Source organism: Sciurus carolinensis, chromosome 7 (assembly GCF_902686445.1).
Source record: "Sciurus carolinensis chromosome 7, mSciCar1.2, whole genome shotgun sequence".
In the NCBI taxonomy this organism is placed as follows: Eukaryota; Metazoa; Chordata; class Mammalia; order Rodentia; family Sciuridae; genus Sciurus; species Sciurus carolinensis.
Window position 1 is genome coordinate 2,505,106 of NC_062219.1, and position 20,783 is coordinate 2,525,888.

The window sequence follows — 20,783 nt, forward strand, 5'->3', positions numbered from 1 at the left end:
AGGTACACTTAAAAAAATAATAAAAAGTCCTTGTTCTCACAGAGATTAGATAATACGTAAGAAAATAAGCAAGATCATTCAGTGATGACAGATAACAAAACACAAGGGTAATGGAGACAGAATAGGGGTTCCCTAGTGTGGAAGGTACTAAAAATGAGAGCCAGATTAACCAGACTTGTGCAATTTTGGGGGAAGAACACCCCAGACAAGACAGATACAAGCATGTGAGACAGATTCACGGCACAGAGGCCTGCATGGCCTGTGCTACTCAGCTCTAGTACAATGAGCAGATGAGAAGACAGTGGAGAGTGAACAGGAACCAGGAGCAACATCTGCACAACACATGAACACGGAAAGTGCAAGAGAAAACAAGAGTAAGTGCTTTTCATTCATTTCTAATCCTCATCAATAAAAGGGAATGTCTAGCCAGATATAGCAGCGCATGCCTATAATCCCAGCAGCTCAGGAGGCCAAGGCAGGAGGAATGAGAGTTCAAAGCTGGCCTCAGCAAAAGCGAGGTGCTAAGCAACCCATCTCTAAATAAAATACAAAACAGGGCTGGGGATGTGGCTCAGCGGTCAAGTGCCCCTGAGTTAAACCCCCGGTCCCCCCCCCACCAAAAAAAGGGAAGGCCTAGCACTTCTCTGAAACGCCACTGTAAGGCTCAGTGGTAGAGTGCTTGCCTAGTACATACAAGGCCCTGGGTTTTATCCAAAGCACCACAAAGAAAACAAAACAAAAATCTCCACTATAAAATATAGGTTATCATAAGATGTATTTCATGGGTTAACATTTTAATATATATTTTTTAACAAAAAGAAAACACTAATCAAACACAAAACCTGTAACTTCACATTGTAACATTTAACAGGGCAATAATATCTAAGCAAGGAATACCTGTGAAAAAAAAACTTTTCCATAGTTCAATTTAAAATTATTCAAAATTATTCGGTAAGACATTACATAGTGCTGATGACAAGTAATAAATTTGGCATTTTCTCCCCACCCTCCCAAATATCACTGAAAGGTCAGTCTATGATAAATAGAAAATGACAAATTTCAGATGCTAGTTTCAAAGCTTTCCATAAATTTAAACACCACATCCTGTTCTGCTCTTACATCAGTGCACTGAAATGTAGCTTCCACCAAAAATCTATCACAGGCTGGAGGTGTAGCTCAGTAGTAGAGCATCTGCCTGGCAGATCCCTGGGTTCCATCCCAGCACCACACGCAAAGAAATAATTATTAAAAATAAAAATAACCACACATTGATTTCAACTCGAGGGCCAGCGTTTTTAGAAAGTGCTCACAGAGATGACATATTCCTCAGGAAATGCAGTTTATATCAAGCACAGCTTCTATCTTCAGGCAGTGCTTTTTGTGCAAACGTGAAAAGCTGACTGGGACAGATCAGGGCCCACAAACTGAGGGCAGAAATAGGCAGGGGCTCCAGGACGCCTGGCCCATTTTCTGTCCTACTTCCTCTTGATGCTTACTGCTCAGTTTCACTTAGCCAGATTCTAAGGTTTGATAGCCTTGATCCTCATTAAATTCTCATTTCCTCTACATTTTAGGGCCTCAAATATTTTTTTAATTCTTAATACGAAATGGAAAACTGGCATTATGCAAACCAGTCTGCTCACTTACCAAGATCCACCAATTATGCCTTATTTGTTCTTTTTATTAATAAACATAATTTTTAATAAGTCATAAGTGAAATAAAAAGCACAAAAATTAACACATTCACAGTTTGTATTCATATGAACACACATGCATCACTTGTTTTTCCTACTTGCACATTTTAAAATCTTTAGTAATATTACAAATGTCAGTGACCTACATCACAGCAGCATAATGCATGTTGGTATAAACGAGACTGCCGGAAATTCTACTAACTGGCTGTGTTTTTAAAGGGTTACAGTGAAATTATGTACAGTATATAAAGCTTGTTGAACTGATGAATATACATATGGTCTTAGGCCATTACTACTATTTCATTCCAATTTGGATTTAAACATCGACTTACAGATCTGAAATGAAAGCACAGCTTAGTGGTTTCAGATGCACTTTGGTATTTACTGTTTCAAGGCATCTGTACAATAAGAAGCTGCAGGTGCAACAAAGAGGACTGTGCCTAAAGCTGCCTGCACAAATGAGAGGAGGCATGGTGGCAGTAAATGCTAACTGTTACTGACAAGTCTATGAATGAAAGGTCATAACCACTGTAGATTTCTTTAAAACAAGCAAAACTAAATAGCACACACAAGAGTACTTTAATATAACCTTAATGGTCTAACGAACCTTCCAAAAGGAAGGAAATACAAAATAAAGTTGATACATCAAATCTAACTTACATCAATATGCTTCAGTATCACAGATTTACTGGATCTATGTGCAGAACCACCTAATATCAAAACATACTAAGTGGGTAAGCTTCGTTTTCAGATGGCTGAAGCTAAGGCTCCAAAGACCACTGCAGCAGAGTTGTGCAAACCTACGGCTTTATTGACACCGCTCCTAATGCTCGTGACACTGACGTTTCCATGGGTCCCTCCCTGTGATGAGCCTGAAAGCAGACAGTCAATTTCCACAGAGAAACAGCTAAGCCAGATTAGGAATAGAACATCTTCCACACATGGGCTCATACAGGAAGTATTTTGTTCAGTAAAAGGAAAAGCTATTTTTTAAAAATATCTGCAGTCTTTTTGAAATGCAAGGCACCAATAGGGAATAGACATTCCAGCAAAGAGTGATTGTCTGGGGGGGGGGGGAAATGGAGCCAATCAGTCCTTTGTCCTTTGTTAATCAGAATACCTCCTCTTCATGTCTATGCAACATCTTCCAGATAATCCGCGACATCACTGAGCTGGGAGACAGTTAGGTCTTGTGTGAGGTCATCAAGCTTTGTTGTTCAAAAGAAAGAAAAGAATTAGTGTCAGAATGCAAGCAGAATTTTAATTTTAAAAAATACATATTGCTGTAATTTTAAATATTTATATTCTATATCTGCTTCATATTTAAAACTCCTGAGATAGGTGGTAAAACTGACATGTTGAGAAGAGATTTGCCTCAAATCCTATGACTAAAGAATCAGCACAGCCTTCTGAGTTCAGTGCTTTACACTGATTATATACTCAAATATTTCAAGTGAAAATTAAAAAGAATGGAAACAACTTCCTAGAGACACCTTATACCAACTTAAGAAAATGAAATCCATAGACAATGTTACAAAACCTCTGTAGCTGAGCAGAGCCCCAATATGTGATTCTGTTCATAGTAAAGATTTCTGAATTGCCAACTCTCTAAAACTAAAACTTACCCAAATAAGTGTTACTGAAATTCATGAAAAATGTTCAGTATTCTCACTTGAAACCTGCTATTGCCTACTGTGGTTTTAAATAATGGTAAGCATCTTAAGTTCCTAACATCAAACTCAAGGCCAATAGATACCTGCTAACACTGAAGTAGGTCGGCCCGTTGGGGGCTGCAGTGAAGCAGACAGACCCACAACCATGAGGGGACCAGAGCCTTAGACCTCAGCTTTGGGTTCACCGGCATTATAGAAACGAGTGTTTACTGATTCTGTTTATGCGTTAGCTAGCCAAAACATGTATATTCATTTCTTTAAAGTTTTTAGGCTGGTGATGGAGCATCTTAGAGCAAGGAAAATCCAAGGGCCAAGACACATGCTCCATGACACAGAAGTGGTGGGATGCCTTCTCAGTCCCACCCAGACCCATCCTCATCTGTATGAACCAGCTACCACAGCAGGGCAGGTCCACAGGACCTGTCAACCCACTGCCCTAAGCATCATCTACAGCTGTTGTCCCAATGCAAGGCAAAGCTGAGTAGTTAAGACAAAACCGTAAGCCTGAAAAGACTACCATGTGGTTTTTTAGGGGAAAAGTGGGCCAACCCTGTATCACTACATATCTACATAGGATGGGGACACCCCACAGGAATGACACTGTTCCCTCTTGAGATTGTGTGAGACGCACACTTATTTATCTGTTCTTCTGCCCAAACTTCTTCTCATATCATTATTCTTTCAATATAGAGAAATGTTAAGTTAGGAGTAAAATCCCTTTAAATAAATAAGTCCTCTCCCTCACTCTTGATCCAAACATAGTCCTGAGGCAAAACTATCACAAGGAAAATTGTTAGAAACTTTAATTCAAGTTCTTATATTTTTTGATCCAAATTCAGTTTACACATAAAAAACCTGAAAACGACAAAAGAGCTGGCAAATTATAAAAAGATTCACTCCATTTCCTCCTGCCATCTTTATTATAAAATGATATTGATAAGGTATTCCATTTTATTTGCAAAATAATCAAGTACTATATTAATACTAATTCTAAATGACAGACAAGAATTAATATAGGAAAATTTGTGGATAGAAAACAATCTTTCTTAATACAGGTAATTCAGTCACTTCAGGCTTTTTAAGACTTCTTTCTTGATTTCTATTTCAGATAATTCAATACTGGCATACCGAGTTGTGCATGCAGATTTTGTATCCTGTAACTGCTGAATTCATGTATTGGTCCTAAGTTTTTCAGTGGAGTCTGTGGGGTTTTATTACATTTTAGACCAATGCTTCTGCAACTAATGACAATTTGACTTCCCCCTTTTCAATCTGGATGCCTTTTCTTTCTTTCTCTTGCCTGACTGCTCTAGCTAGGGCTTCTCACACTATGAAGTGGGCATCCTTGTCTTATTCCAGAGCTTAGAAAGTTTTCAGCTTTTCCTCATTCACATAATGTAAGCTGATGGCTTATTATACATGGGCTTTATTATGTTGAGATACATTCCTTCTATATCTAGTTTGTTCAGCTGGTTTTTTTGCTTTTTTTTTTGTTTTTAAATCATGAAGGGATTGTAAATTTTACCAAATGCCTTTTCTGTATCTTTTTAAATAAATGGCACTGGAAAAACTGGGTATTCACATACAGAAGACCCTTATTTCTCACCAGTTAAAAAAAATCAACACACAATGGATTTAAAGCTTTTTAATGTAAGATCTGAAACTATATGTAACTACTAGAAGGAAATAGAGGAAATACCTCAGGACATTGGAATGGGCAAGGATTTTTTGAAGATAATCCCAAAGCACAGGAAACAAAAGCAAAAACAGACAAAAGATTACATAGAAGTAAAACACTTGTGCACAACAAACGAAACAAGACTGAAGAGACGACCTGAGAATGGAAGAAAATCCTTGCAAACCATGTGTCTGATGTGGGGTTGACATCCAGACTATACAAGGAACTCAAAAAAAATCAACAGCAAAAAATAAAATAACCAATAGGCAACAGCCCGAAATAGACATTTTTCAAAAGAAAACATACATATGGCCAAGAGATGTGTCAAACATGATCAACATCACTAATCATCAGGGAAACGCAAATCAAAACCAAAATGAGGTTATCACCTCACTCTACTAACAAGGGCTATTACTGAAAAGACAAGAAGCAATCTGTGTCCTGGAACCCACAATCTGTACAGCCATTGTGGAAAACAATGTGGAGAGTCCTCAGAAAATTAAAATTAGATCCACCCTATAATCCAGCAATCCCACAACTGGGTGTATCTCCAAAAGAAATAAAATCAAGACCTTGAAAAAATGTATCTGCACTCCCATGTTCTTTACAGCACTATTCACAACAGCCAAAAAATGGAAACCACCAGAGTTCATTAACTGATGAATGATGAAGAAAATCTGTGATGATACCAAGAGGCTGAGTTCACTGCTGACCTCTGCAACATTAACTCCATCAAGAAAACTTAGTAACCCTCTATAGTTTCTTTGGTTTAACTCAGGAGGCCTCTTATAGGTGACACAGGCTGAAGGGGTAAAAGGCAAATAATTTAAGTCTATAATGTATCAAGAACTAGAGAAGATACCTTACGTTACAAATTATCACACAGCCTTCACAACAATTCTATTAAGTAGTATTTGTGTTTCCATCTCATGCATAAAGAAACCCGGATGAGAAGTGGAAGCCCACCTAAAAAAAGGCGAATCCTAGAGAATGAGAATGCAGACCCAGACCCCAATGACTTGACACTGTTGCTTTGTGGCCACATGAGGGCTCTTTGGCAGGCCTCCCATGTGATGATCACAGAACCTGTGCAAGCCTACCTCATTCTGGAAGGCAGTAGCCACCTCATAGCACGGTAGACCCACAAGAGCTTTGGACAGATGTGACCCTGAGAAGTGGGGCCACAGCAAAGCATCTAGATGTTCTTTTCTCTGATGCACGAGAAGCTCAAGTGTGGACCTCAAGTATGACTCCTGACTGTAAATGCTGACCGGATGTGCTGTGTGCCTTTGCCACCCACTACTCACCTGCTCAGGAGTCTCTACTGGCCCCAAGATGACCACATGCTCTACCCTGCCTCTACCTACACACCAAGGCAGGCCACTCTGACTCCAGTTAATCCACCCTGGCATTTGACCCATGGCAAGCCAGCACCCCAGAACGACTCAGACATGTTGGCAGCACACAGGCCCCAATGCAAACAGCAAGTGAACACAACCTCACATAGTCATTGAAGACGTTCTTTAGAGATTTGAAAAAGGTAAATCTGTCATGAATTTTTCACAGCTTTCAACTATTTTTCTATGAATTAGTATAAATTGCTGAGGGTTTATGGTAAATCAACAAATAGGCAAAACCAACATTCCCCAGGAAATATGTGACACCATACTTTATCACTGGTATTGATGTCATCTACTCCCACAGACAGATCTTCTTCAATCTCTTCACCAATACTTAGCTCGCTTTTTTCTGAGCGACGACTGGCGCTAATTGCAAGAAGAGAAAAAAAAAAAAAAAAGAACTCTGAAGAGAGCAGTTAACATTCTTCAAATGTGCACACATTAATCTTAACACTTTCAGTAAAATATAACATTAAAAATCATCAGTTTCACATATATCATTTCACTTGACCCAGCAGAACAATCTCAGCAATTTGAAAGAGGAGAAAACTAAGGTTCAATGGTGACTTTTTTAACACAATGGCAAAAAGAAACAAACCTAGATATCTAAAATTTCATCGACTACATCACATTCTCTCAAAACAACTGTACAATAAATTACTCTGCTAAAAATAAATACAAGTTTCCAACTGGAATAAAAACTTCCAAGTAAAACTCTTCATCATCTAATTTAAAATTTCTAGTTGTATCTACAATAAATGTTACTTGAAAACTATTAGGCAATGCCTAGACTATTTTAAATGTTTTTAAGAAAGTTGTCTGACACATAATATTAAGAAATGGCATCTGAATTAGAAAAAATAATTGGAAAGGGCAATTTAAAAAAAATTGAATAGGCAATTCTCACCACAAAGAGGAAAGGCAGCAGCAAAGCGCACTCATGATGTGGCACCTACGTGCACCTACGTGACTTGCCTGAACTGCTCCATGTCAGTTCTTTAGCTCATTCTTACCAACTTCGACATGATGCAGGTATCCACAGCTTAACGTAAAATGAAGAGCATGCTCCCCAAAATACAACTCTGGATTAACCATCTTTTATTCACCTTCAATTAATATAAACAAGAAAATCAAATACACTAACATAAACCCTAATGTCATCTTGCCACACTTGTCTATATTCAGAATTTACAAATATTTGTCCCACTGTTTTTCTTACCTATTAAAATCATCAAGATAGTCATCATCTTCTCCAGTCCCTGGTAAGTTTAAGAAAAGATATGTTACGTTTATATAAACACTTCATGATTTACCTACAATTAAATGTTTCCTGCCAAAACAATATACATGACTAAATGACATCATTAAGAAGAAGTACTCAGATCAGAAATAAAACTTTCACCGCACACTCTGAAGGCAGATGAATAAAGCTGCCCTAAGTGGTCACCCACCTCCTAGGTATGAGCTGCACCCTGCCTTCACTGCAGCCCTCCAGAGGTGTGTTCCTTATGCTGCCCTTTGACTGGGTGGTGCTCGGCAGCAGCAAGCTCACTGCTGTCGGCCCATTTACCTGCTGCGAACCACTGAAACTTCTACGTCAACTGCTACAGACTCAAACATGACCCCAAGGTGTGACAAGGCAACAGATCACAGCCGTGGAGCAGCTCCAGCCCAACAGCAGTGAGCTCAGACAAGTAGCCCAGCATCCAGGGGGCCTTTGGCGACCTTTTGTGGCTTTGCCCAAGAACAATCAAACCTACACTAGTCATAGGGTTAACACACATTTTCATGCACATAAAGTGCTTGACACGGATCCTGATCCACAATAAGGTCTGAACAAAAGGTAACTTCAGAAGGTAGAGATGCTGACTAAAGAAGCAGTGCTATGATTTCTCCAGCTGCACCTGAGGCTAACAGTGAGCACCTTCAAGATTGACCTAAGGCTATTAAGTATCAATTTACAAATTAGCTGCCCTACCCTTCCATGTCTTCTGATGGTTACTTGAGGAAACAGGGCTGGAGGAACATTAGAGCTATTTAAAGTGTGAATAGAAGATGAACAGGAATTATGTACAACCTACAAGGGGAAGATGCAGATCAAGAAGCTTTGGCTCAAGAGCAAGCTAATCAAAGATGCTGCTGATACTGCTGCTAGGTCTTCCAGAGCCTCAGACCAGTCTATATCATTGTACTGTTGAGGGAATCCAAGATCTGGATGGCAGTTAGATAACAATACATAAGTACTGTAGTCCATTTGTCAACTATGAGTGACCTAGGTCCCCTGCAGGTAAGAGCAATCAACATTCTCAGAAGAAAGAGGCAATGAACAGAGGTACAATGCTCCGAGAGTGAGTGGAAAGAACTGAGACAGCAATGGAGTTAATATCTAAAGGTCACAGAGATACAAATTCTGGGGGACAGTGTGTTCCAAGAGGAAACATGTCCTGAGACAAAGGAGTAGTAGTTTAAAGCACCACCAGCGAGGAAGCTCATATAGCCACAAGAAAATCTATGTGGGTAGACAGTAAGGAGGGGTCAGAACATTCAGGGCCTGGAGGACCACAGTCAGACTTAGGCCTAAATGCAAAAGGAAGCTAATGAGGGGGTGAAAGTCACAGAGACCAGGGCAGCAATATCTCATGTTTGCTTTCCCACATACACACTGACCACTAATAAAAGGAAATCCAAAGGCTACTGTGGACAGCAAGGCCTGAGAAAACTGGGGTAAGGGCTCCAGTTGAGCCAGTGTCCTACAGGTAAGACAAGTGGGTGGGAGGAGGTGGGGAGGAGACTATCAGAAAATGAAGAAACCAAGAATCATTGCTAGTGCTGCACCCAACTGTGAGGCAATGAGTGGAGTCCCTGACCATAGCAGGGTGGGGTGGTGAAGAGGCAAGTTTCCAGATTGCTCTCCTCTCTAGAATACAGAGCCTTCTCATCAGTAGCCTCAAAGGTTAAGGGGCTACAAGTGCTTGAGAGAAAGCAGGGCACAGGAACAGGGGAAGAGAGGAAATCTTTTTCAACAAACCACAAAGGCGACTGGTTTACAAGTGCCAAGAAACAAACAGCAGTGGCAGCTAATAAAGCCTGAGAGCCTCCAAGGACCCATCACTGTCCCTGAGTGTGAACACCAATACAGAGAACAGAAGAGGACACCAAGGCAGGTTAGTGGGAGAGCCCTGACTGCAGCTTGTATCCTCTGCCTTCCCGCATGTGTAGCTCATTCAAAACCTAACAATTACTGAGTAACGTGCCACGACACATTGGGTTCTGCTTCCTGGTGATACACTACACAGCACTACTGGACTAACAAGTCAAGTCACAATATATGTTGTGAACAGAATATATAATATTTCTTTAAACTGGGTGTTAGCAAACTTCAGCCCATAGGCCAGTGATTCTCGTCTGTGCTTCCTGATAGTCTGTCCTCCCTACCCCATGCCTGTCTATGTGTACAGGATACCTGCCTCCATCCAAAACCTGGTCCTGGCCATCTCCGACAGCCTTCTTTCCTCCTTGCTTTCATTCCTTCAGCCAACAACCTGGTTTTGCTCAGCCTATGAGCTCAGAATGGTTTTTATGTTTTTAAGGACTAAAATATATACATAAATGACATAGACTACATGTGGCCAACAAAGCCTAAAAAATCTACTATCTGGTCCTTTACAGAGAGTTTAGTGACTCCTGCTTTAAATATGCAAATTGCCTACTTTATTTCCATTTGCATGCCTTCAATTAATATTTATCTATCAAACCAAAACAGGTTGTGTTCTAAAACTTTATTCATAATTGTTTTTATGAAACTCAGAATTTTTCCCACTGAAATGAGCTTTAAATAACATCTAGGGCATAAAGCACAATAGTTAAGGGCTCTCAGGCAATATATCAGATTCTAAAAGCCATGTGATCTTGGGTACATTTCTCAGCCTAAGTCTTCATCTGTAAACATGGAGATAATAATAAAACTTACCTCTTAGGTTAGAATTATAAAGTGATTTCTTGGTACAGTGCCAGACACACATCACTACAGTCATTATTATCCTAGGCTATTCCACTAGCATCTTTGTTACTTAAAATATCCAGAATATCAAATGAATATTTACAATGGAAAAAAGCTCAAACAGAAAATATTGTTGCAATCTAATTAAACAAAAATAAATAAAACCCTATTTCTACTTAATCCTTATGTGTGGCTTAGTGACAAACATCTAGCAAGTGAACTGGTATGTCATACCAGTACAAAACACCTAAATTCCAACCCAAGGTGTGCCAAAGTCCCAAAAGAAGACAAAGTGAAGCAGTAAGTCTACCACCTTCCTACTCTAGCCAGCAACTCTGCAGTCAGAGCAGCCTCCTTCCCCAAATGAGGAGAGGTCTATGCAGTTCCTCCTCAAAAGTAGACAGGGAAACCCTCACTTTGATAAGAGAACAGAACAGTCAGAAAAGCTGAAAGGGCTGGCAACAGAGGGAAATATCACAGAAGTGAAACAGAAAAGTACCAGAACACAAAGGGGACAGAGCAGCTGTCAGGTGCCATGGTCGGGGAGTCTCCAGGTGGGGCAGATCCACCAAGGCAGCAGAAAGGAATGCCTACTGCATACCAAGGGCACCTAACAGCAGGAACCAGGGAAGGAAAGGGGAACAGGCCCACCTAGCTGGCCAGCCAGCAACCAGGACGCACAAAGAATGGAAGGCAGCACAACCAGCAACGCAGCCATTACCAGGAGGACTCCAGGGCACTGTGTGGAACAAGAATCCAGGCAGCTCAGGGAACATCTATTCTTCTGCAAATGGCTGCAAATGGGGGAACAAAGTAACATAAAAAGGAAACTAACATTTGTTAGGCATCTACCTTGCCAGGCACTGCACTTTTATTTATGTGTACATATTTAAATCCTATTTACTTTTTAGAATGAGGTAGATATTATTAGTTCCACCTAACAGATGAGGAAATAGCAACTCAGTCTAGCCCATCCCAATCAGTGCCACACCAGGATTTTCAGGTAACTAACCAACCTAGCTCTGCCCTACTCAGGACGTTTCGGCAGGAGTGCAGGCGTTCACTGAGCTGCCCCCTCAGACCTGCTACAGCTGGAAGGGCAAACAGCTTGCCTGGAAAACTGTGCTCCCACACTCCCAGGTGAGTCATCATGGACCAGGGACCTAACAACACATCACATCCAGAGAGGACAGGAGGTGGCCACAGAGAGTCCAGCTGTGACCTTCCTTCAGGTCAGGGACACAGCGAGGTTCCTAGGCCTTCCTGTGGTGTGCAGAGAACAGGCACTGGAGGAGAACCACGTTCTCAGGGTGTGGCCCAGAGCTCAATATGTTCACATGGGATCTCTTATTTCCACAGGAATGTTTCCTTCATAGCAGACCCACCAACATCGGATCCACATACCAGAACACGCCTCACAATTTTCCCTTCACAAGTCCGTTCCTTCCTTTAGACTGAGCCCCTGCAACCTGGATCCGGCACTCCCATTACCCAGAGAAGAGCTCTGCCTCCAACCAGCTCTGCCCAGTCTAAACTGAGACCTTTCCTTCTCCCAACTTGACCACGAGATCTCAGTGCAGCCTTTCTGAGAGCCCTTCATGGAATGCCTAGGCCAGGTGAAGCTGACTGCAATCTGTTTCCCAGTGAGGCTGGCCCTCTAATATGTGAAGCACCTGTAGGTTCCTGTTAACATCTTTCTCCCTTACTAGAGCCAAACTCCCACAAGATACAGATCTGTCCTGTGCTGCTACAGCTATCCCTGCACAGGGTGTAACCCTGGACATGTAAGTCACCCAAACACTTGCTGAATGAACAGCAAGAAGATGCTTAATGCAGACTCACTGAGTCACTTCATTTAAGAATTTATCCTAAAAAAAATCATCACTTTAAAGCATCAACACTAAAATTGGAAATCCAGTTACCTAATCCAAGCGATCCAATTTTATCGTTGACCAATTTCAGATCTTTCAAAACTGTACTCCCCCTTTTATCTGTGAACAGGAAGAAATATTAGCATTAAAGAATCTTTTAAAATACAACATTCTCTAAACCATGTCAAAAATTTTCTTTTAATATGGGACTTCTGGAGAACAGGGATAACCTAGAACTAAGAAAAAAATTACAGGCCATGCCATCATTAAGAGATGCAACTTTTTATAAGTCCAAAACAGTAGTTATTTACAAATAATTACTACTCTTCATTGGAACACAACCATCAAAATACATTTTGTCCAACTTCTACATAAGCAGTCCTGCTAATGCATGGACTATAGTTAATTATTTTCACTAATTTTATTTTTCCTTTGAACTTCTGTATTTTGCTTCAACTCAACCATTATTTCATTTGTCAAACTGATCTGCTCACTGATACTATTTCCTAGTCTTAGTTCTCAACATCCTGAGTCACCATTCTCTAATTCATCAGTGCATGACCACAATATCCTGAATTCCTTGAGGGTGGCAATAACCAAGAAGAGAAGGGATACAAATCACCTGAACAGACATATGACTGGCTTACCAAATGTCTAGGAGAGAAGCAGACTGAGTGTGTTCGAGCAGTTCCAACATATGTGGTTATGAAGTATGGCAAAATGAGGTAAAACCCATACTGCAAATTCCTTGTGTACCTACTCAGGAAACTTTCTCAAGAGGTACATGTATGCTCTCAACACACCAGCTAAATTTTGTATGCAATATGGTCTGGTGTGCAAAGTCCACTGTATACCTCACATGTAAGGACTCTGCTCTTTTAATTCTGGCACTGTTATCATGTGTGAGGGGAGGGCTAGGAGGGCAAGAGGTGTCACAGCTTGGCAATGCTCTTGATAGTGATCTTACCCCTGCTACACATACAAGGCTGGGCCAAGTTCTTATAAACAGAATGTTTTACCAAATCTTCCAATGACAATTAGTATGGTATCACAGAACAAATGTTTTAAAATTGATTGACTTTAAATGCAAATGTACTTCAATGTACAGTGGGTTATAGTCAATAAACCTAGCACAAGTTGAAAAATGTTGTAAATCAAAAACACATTTAATATGCCTCATCTGTCCAACACCCAGCTTAGTAAGTTGTTTCACTGGTGACCCTGTGACTGCCTGGGAGCTGCAGTTCACTGCCACTGCCTAGCCTCACAGCAGAGGATCACAAATACTGCTAGCCATGAAAAAGACACAAGTTCAAAACTGAAACTATGGTATCTACTGAATGCATATCACCTTTGCATAAAGTTGAAAAACCATTAAGTCAAGCCATTATAAGCTGGAGGCTGTGTGTGTGTGTGTGTGTGTGTGTGTGTGTATAACATAAATCAGCTAAAAAGACAACTTCCTAAAAGTATTTGGATGGCAGAGGAAAAGCAGAATATGAAGTGATATAGAATATGACTACATAAAAAAAAAAATGAAAAAGTATCAGCATGGTCAAGTGATAAAATTATGAGCTGTTTTTATGACTATCCTAAAAAAATTAACAATAATTATATACTGCTTCTTGGAGAAAGAAACACCCGGAGTATCCAAGGCCCCATCTTGAGGCACTTACTTTCAGAGTCTTTCAATGAGGGGGCTCCTGCCAAGGAGCTGAGTCCACTCCTCAAGGGGGGCGCATCTGAGAGCGAAACCAGGCTTCCCACTTGCTTCCTAGGTTCATTTCTCCTAACGGGAAGCAAGTGACAGTTAAATAGTAATCTCAAGTCCTGCCATTAACATTTTTATTTTGCCAGAATAAAAGCAACTTGTAAAAATTATATATGCACACAGTGGTTGGAAATAAAGCAAACACACTTCATAACTTCAAATAAAGTACACCTCACCTACAAGGCAAGGCAGACTACAAGTCAATCACAAATCCACATAGTAAGCTTGTCAGTAAAAAGTCAGCCCAACTCTCTTTAGAACTGTTTTTAACATCTTACAAGCTACAATGACCTTGTTTGGAACCTTCACTGCCTGTCATGTTTTTCAAAAGTCCATGTCCATCAGCCATGAACTAAGGGACAGTACAGAAGTAGACTAGCAGGCAAGTACTCCTACTCAGATATAAGTACTACTGGAAAGTCACCTAAGCACCCACGTGGGGGGATGTCCAAAGTGTTGCACATAACCACAGATTCTATGGTCCACTCTATCCTTACATGCTTGTCTGATTTCCCCCTTCTCAAGTCTCCATCCCCTCAACTCAGACAAGAAAGTGCACAGTATCACCATCCACTTCTGCACAAAAAGGGAGCCATTCTCTACTCTTCTGGCAAAGACAACTGCCCTGGGTGCAGGATTCCACCACTGGACAGCATTCCAGGAATTCTCCCCTCACTCCTTTGTAGCACTCCTTCTCCATTTTAAATCCAGACCCTTCTCAGCAGCACCCACACATGCTGTTATTTCTTAGACTATAACCTACCTATCTTATAGCCACCATCTCAATCCTCTGCACCCTTTATACAACTCATCATGTTTCCCATTTACAATCATTTCCTCTTGAACCCATGCTAATCCTTTAACCTGCCCCCACTCCATTCCAAAAAAATCACCTGTCAAGGTCATGGCTGACCTCACCTGGCTAACTCCAGTGGCTTTCATCTTAGCAGATGTTAATGTGAATGTCCCTACTGTCTCCTCTGCAAGGACAATTCTCTTTCCACTGTCTTCATATTTCTTGCTCACCTGGGAAACCTCGTCATTCATGGTGATCTCCAACCTCTAAGCTTCAACATTACCTACAAACTTGTTATGGTTTGCATGTGAGGTGTCCCCCCAAAAGCTCACGTGTGAGACAACGCAAGAAGGTTTAGAGAAGAAATGATTGACTTATGAAAGCCTTAACCCAGTGAATTAATCACCTGATGAGATTAGCTGAGTGGCAACTGAAGGCAGGTGGGGTGTAGCTGGAGGAGGTGGGGCATTGGCAGCACGACTTTGAGGTATATATTTGTATCTGGCGAGTGGAGTCTCTCTATGCTTCCTGATCATCATGTGAGCTGCTTCCCTCTGCCACTCTTCCACCATGATGTTCTGCTTTACCTTGAACCCCAAGGAATGGAGCCAGCCTTCTATGGACTAAGACCTCTGAAACTATGAGCCCTTAAATAAATTTCCTCCTCTACAATTGTGCTAGTCATATCCTTTTAGGCATAGCAGCGAAAAAGCTGACTAAAACAAAACTAAATGAACCCTTCATTTACATCTCCAGCTGGACCACTCCCTTAATGCGGAGTGCAGACCCAGTGCACAACCAGCAACCATCTCCAACAGCACTTGTGGGGTCCAGGCTCTCACACTACCAGCTGTGCCATGCAACAGTGCTCTTCTCACTCCTTGTCTCCATAGATGGGTTTCATCCTTCTAGTAATTCAAGTCAAGAACCCTGGCCTCACCCTGGCTATTAACTTGGTTCTCTAGCATCACACAATAAGTCATTTTGAATATAACTTCAATATACCTCCATCCCTTTCACCATGACCTACCCTAAAGAACTGTACAGCCCCTACCTGGGAATCCTGCATCCACCCAGTTCAGCAGCCAGGCACCCTTTAGTATGGTGGATCAAGATGATAGGGCTTCCAGTCTCAGAGGAAAGGCACTCCGTGGTCAGTCCAGACCCACCTCTGCGGGTCCATCTCATATAAACCCCTCACCCTTTCCCCTTCTGTCCACATCTCTACATTTGCCATTTCCTCTCCAGAGTTCTGCAAGTCCAAATTCTGTCTGGTTGACTCCCTTGCCTCCTTCGGGTCTTGGCTCAGGTGACAACCCTCTAAGTGAGGTACATCGAGTGAGGCCTTCTCTGCCATGCTGCTGAGGTTCAGATGACCCCCAAGCCCCTCACCTAACACACACACTTGCACTCCTCATCATCTGACAGACTGTGATGCAACTTTTACTGATTTTCTCACTCCACCAAGAAGATGAGCTTCCTGAGGGCAGTTTTGCCTCTTCTAGCATTGCTACGTCTGTCCTGGATCATGGCCAGCACTTGATATGTATTTAGCTACGAAATAAGTCATATCTGGTTTCTTTATGAACCATGGATTATTTTACAACATAACAGGTTTAATGACACAAGATCAGATTCATGGATTCGATAATTATAGAACCCTTAGATTATTAGTTTTTATACTTGATCTTAGCCAAAAGGCTGAAAAGCTACATATTATTTTCTAAATATGATATGTAAGCACTGAGAAATTACATTTTAAACCTCTAGTCTGAGAATCCAAAAACATTCTACTCACCATCCATAAGTTTTTTCTGGTTTAGGGATGGGATCATCAAAGAAAGAGTCTCCTTCCATATCATCTTCATCAGGACAAAGACCAGCTTTGTCTTTGACCTCCGAAGTGGCATTGCTTAAGAAAGATCCAACTTTGCTGTCGTGAGTCACTGAATGCAGACTGCTTTTGCTCTTTGGCTCTGACAAGGAGATGCTTGTGTCACTCTGGTTAGCTTCACTGCTGGCCTTCTAAAAAGAGGGAGAGAAAAGACTTCCTTGGTGAGAAAACCTTAAATATTTTAAATAAAGAAGTCAGGTGAACATAAGCAAATATGCAGAGGGGGAGAGGGGAGCCTGCAGTAGCATAAACTGCCATGTAATCCCATAAATTATTAGTTACTCCTCGGGCTTCCTACTGTGGCCAACTATTGAAGTGTAAAAATGTGAAAGAAACGTTTATACCATTCCTTTCCTCCTTCTCTAAATAGAAACATCTTTACTATACCTATCCCACTTGTAAACAACTTTCTCATTTATTAACATTTTCATTTCCTCTCATGTGACATAAAAAAACCTTCATACAGTTTCAACCTGCAAACAGGAGATGATTGAAGAAGAAAAGATTATGTCACAGAAGTGAACCAAGCATTAAAGTATTCATCAGAAAAACAACAACAACAAAAGCAGTTTTCCATCCAGTGCCAAACACCAAAGACATCGGGGTGAGAACTGCTATCTTCACCCACTCATGCTTCCACTGTGAAGAAAGATGGTCACAATTACCTTAATTCAGTCTTCCAAGTAACTCACTAATCTGACCCTTCCATAATGCCAGGGACAGCCACATACATCTCTCTGGCTACCTTAAACCAAAGAAAGAAATTCTCAGGTATTCTTACCATGCCCTACTTGCACGCAGCAAGGTCAGCACAAAATATCACATTGCTTTCTTGTTCACAGTCAGTCCTAATCATCATGGCCTAATTCTATTCTTTCCTTGATCAGATTTACTTTTGCCTTTAGACATGTCTATAACAACAACAAAACAAAACATAATGCTAGCAATAATACAGCAGCTAAAAATTATGAAAAGCACTCAGATGCTTCACATATAACGCCTCAGTTAATTTTCAAAGCCATGGTGTGGGTCTAGTGTCTGTTACCTCTGTGGAAATAAAAAAGGAAACAAAGACATTTATGGAACTTATCAAGGTCCCAGGTAGGTGAGAGGTGAAGTCAACATAAGAGACAAAGTCTCCTTCCAGAAGTTAGCTCTTAATACTTACCTTAAGCTATTAGGTTAAATCTGGGAAGATGTGTTTAATGTGTTTAAAATGGCAATTTCCAAAGATACTATAGAGTATGGCATTGTACAAGACCCCTGTGATGCTCCCGCAAAAGCATTCACCTGAACAAGGAATCTGGAATGCAGTCTACACTGAACTACTAACTGTACAATCTTAGTATTTCCTAGGTCTGAGTTTCCTCAAGAATGAAACCTGGTTAGCATTTTTAAATAAAGTATAACTAGGAGTTGAGACAGAAGGGATGGGCAACACGGCAACAGGTAGGCACAGTGCACACTGAGGCAGGCAGTGAGTGTGGGTCAGATCTTGTGCACAAGGTGCTCTGGAGCTACTGCTGAGCTCCTGGATCCAGCAGCATGCGCCATGCCTGCCTAAAGAGATGTCTACATTTTTACACTGGTTAGAGGCCCTGAGTAGTTGATGGAGGCAAGATATATGCTATCTAAATTTTAGGGCCTTGTATAGGAGCTATATCCATTTAATAAGGATAAATTAATTATTAAAAGAGAAATATCAAGTTATCATCCTTTTAGTCAATGTAGGATATTTTTAAAGAAGCGGAAACTTTAAAAAATGCCCTACAACTTTCTTGAAGTTTTCCTGGTATTACCAAATATAAACAGGTTATCATGGCACTTATGTATTTAATTAGATTCATGTCAGTTGTACTTCTGATTTATAAATGTTATAACTGACATATCTTTGCAAATGCATTAGAAAGAAATACCCTAAGGTCTTGTGATATTTACAATTAGAGACTGAGAGTGATCTTCTCTCTCAAGACACTCCTCAGAAAGTTCAAAGGGTAACTGGCATGATGCAAACTGAAATGCAAATACAAAGCAATAGCACAAGAAACAATGACTATTCCAATAAGGTATTTCTTCCCTATGAATTCATTTTATCAACATAATTTAAGTTCACATAATGAACTAACGTTAGTAACCGATATTACCATGATTATTATTTTTTTTTAAACTGGTTTTAGCAACATTTCTGCTGTGAAGAGAAGGAACAACTTTAGGAAGACAAGTTTCATGGAGATGGACATCAGGACATTATGCTACAACAACACTTTATTTATTTATTTATTTATTTTTGCTACTGGGGATCGAACCCAGAGGTGCTTTATCACTGAGTCATGTCCCAGTCCAGTTTCAAATTAAAAATTTTTTTATTTTGAGTTGAGGCCTAAGTTGCTTAAGGCCTTGCTAAGTTGCTGAGGCTGGCCTCAAATTTGCAATCCTCTTACCTCAGCCTCCTGAGTTGCTGGGATTACAGGTATACACCACTGTATCTGGCTACAACATATTTTAAAAAGAATTATTTTGTTCTAAACACAGTTCTATTTATCTATAGAGTATAAACAAACTTAAAAAGCAATGTGCTCTGGAACTACTCTCCAAATCAATTTCTAATCAACATTGGAATGGGTCATTACTTTATAATGATGGTTCTTTTTTTTTTTTTTTAAACCAAAAGGCAATTACCCAACTGAGTTATTAAGGAATTTGCTAAATTTAACTCCAAATAATTTTTACTATTATAAAAATCCACATTAAAAGAAGATATGTCATCAAAACATGCCACAGAGACTAAAACAAAAACAGTAAACCTTTAAAAGCAGTTTCAACAAAGGAAATACAAATACATGTAGTATATGCCAGAATTTATTTAAGTTAACTTTGTCTTACCTGGGTTTCTAAATAGCTACAGTTAAGTGTATTGTTAAGAACCGAGAAGTGTGACTTTATGCCTTAGAATTCATTCCTGGGACCCCAATAGAGATTATGTCCCCCAATGGAGATTTATTAAAGTCCTAACTCCCACTACTTCAAGTGTGACCACAGCTGAAGTAATGAGTTCAGATGAGGCCCAGTGGAGCATGGTAGGCCCACCTCCAGTATGACTGGCATTCTTACAAGGACAAAAGAGGGTTGGATATGTAGCTCGGAAAGAGAGTATACATTTAAACATGCCAAGGCTGGGTTCAAATCCCCAGCACCACTAAGAAACAGAGGTAGGACAACCCGTGAAAACAGAGGCAAAGAACGGAGTGTCCCATCTTACAAGCCAAGGAACACCTAGGATTATCGGCCACCACGGAAGCCAATAGGGAAAGGCTGGCTGACATCTCCATTTCATTTTCTGGCCTTCAGACTGCGTTCCTATCCTTTCAAACCTCTCAGCTTATACTTTGTTAGAGCAGCCCTAGAAAACTCATAGTTACTTACAAAAACTACTTAAGTTTTGTCTTTTCATAAAGTGAGGAACCACTACATTGCAACACAAGAGCCATTAAATTCCCCTGAATAGAGTTCAACACTCAAAAACTTTATGGAAAATTTAAATTGTAAGAAAGTTCTAGTACACATTTTTCAATCGAACACTTTATGATCAAGAATTCCATCTTTTTAGATTAGTGGAAAATCAGACAATTTCACAGTGAAAAACAGCACTAATTTTCCAGGAGCCAAAAACTGAACTACTACTAGAATGGCTTAAGAACCTAGAAAAAAAATTTCTTTTTTTCTTCAAAGTAAAGGCTTAACCTACATTGGCAATAGTAAGAGAAAACATCAAAGTAAAATAAGTTTATCAGTTTTGCAATATTCAAGTTCCACGCAATTTTTAATTCTCTTCCTCCACCCCTGCTCACCTCCCTCCCTTCTGCTGCCAAAGACTGGCTCTGATCTATGACTCACTAATCAAGTGATTTCATTACACTACCATTGTAGCAGACACACGTATTCAAAAAGTTTAATTTGCTCACCTAGAAAAATACAGAATTCTAGAAAGTCAAAATAAACATTTAAA

At 40.3% G+C, this 20,783-nt stretch overlaps 1 protein-coding gene across 3 annotated transcripts in view; it reads right to left on the reverse strand.

Moving 5' to 3' along the window:
* Positions 1-764: 764 nt before the first annotated feature.
* The window catches only part of Cep43 (centrosomal protein 43), a 36,145-nt gene continuing 16,126 nt past the window's right edge, over positions 765-20,783 (reverse strand). For 2 of the 3 annotated variants that reach the window (XM_047558768.1, XM_047558767.1), the window contains 6 exons: positions 16,682-16,908; positions 13,993-14,105; positions 12,368-12,436; positions 7,665-7,704; positions 6,715-6,811; positions 765-2,902 (listed from right to left, as the gene is read on the reverse strand). In XM_047558768.1, the coding sequence (XP_047414724.1) occupies positions 2,828-2,902; positions 6,715-6,811; positions 7,665-7,704; positions 12,368-12,436; positions 13,993-14,105; positions 16,682-16,908 (621 nt within the window). In that variant the 3' untranslated portion in view covers positions 765-2,827. Of the gene's footprint in view, positions 2,903-6,714; positions 6,812-7,664; positions 7,705-11,166; positions 11,240-12,367; positions 12,437-13,992; positions 14,106-16,681; positions 16,909-20,783 lie in introns of those variants that run through there. The other variant, XR_007109522.1, reaches the window with a different exon arrangement.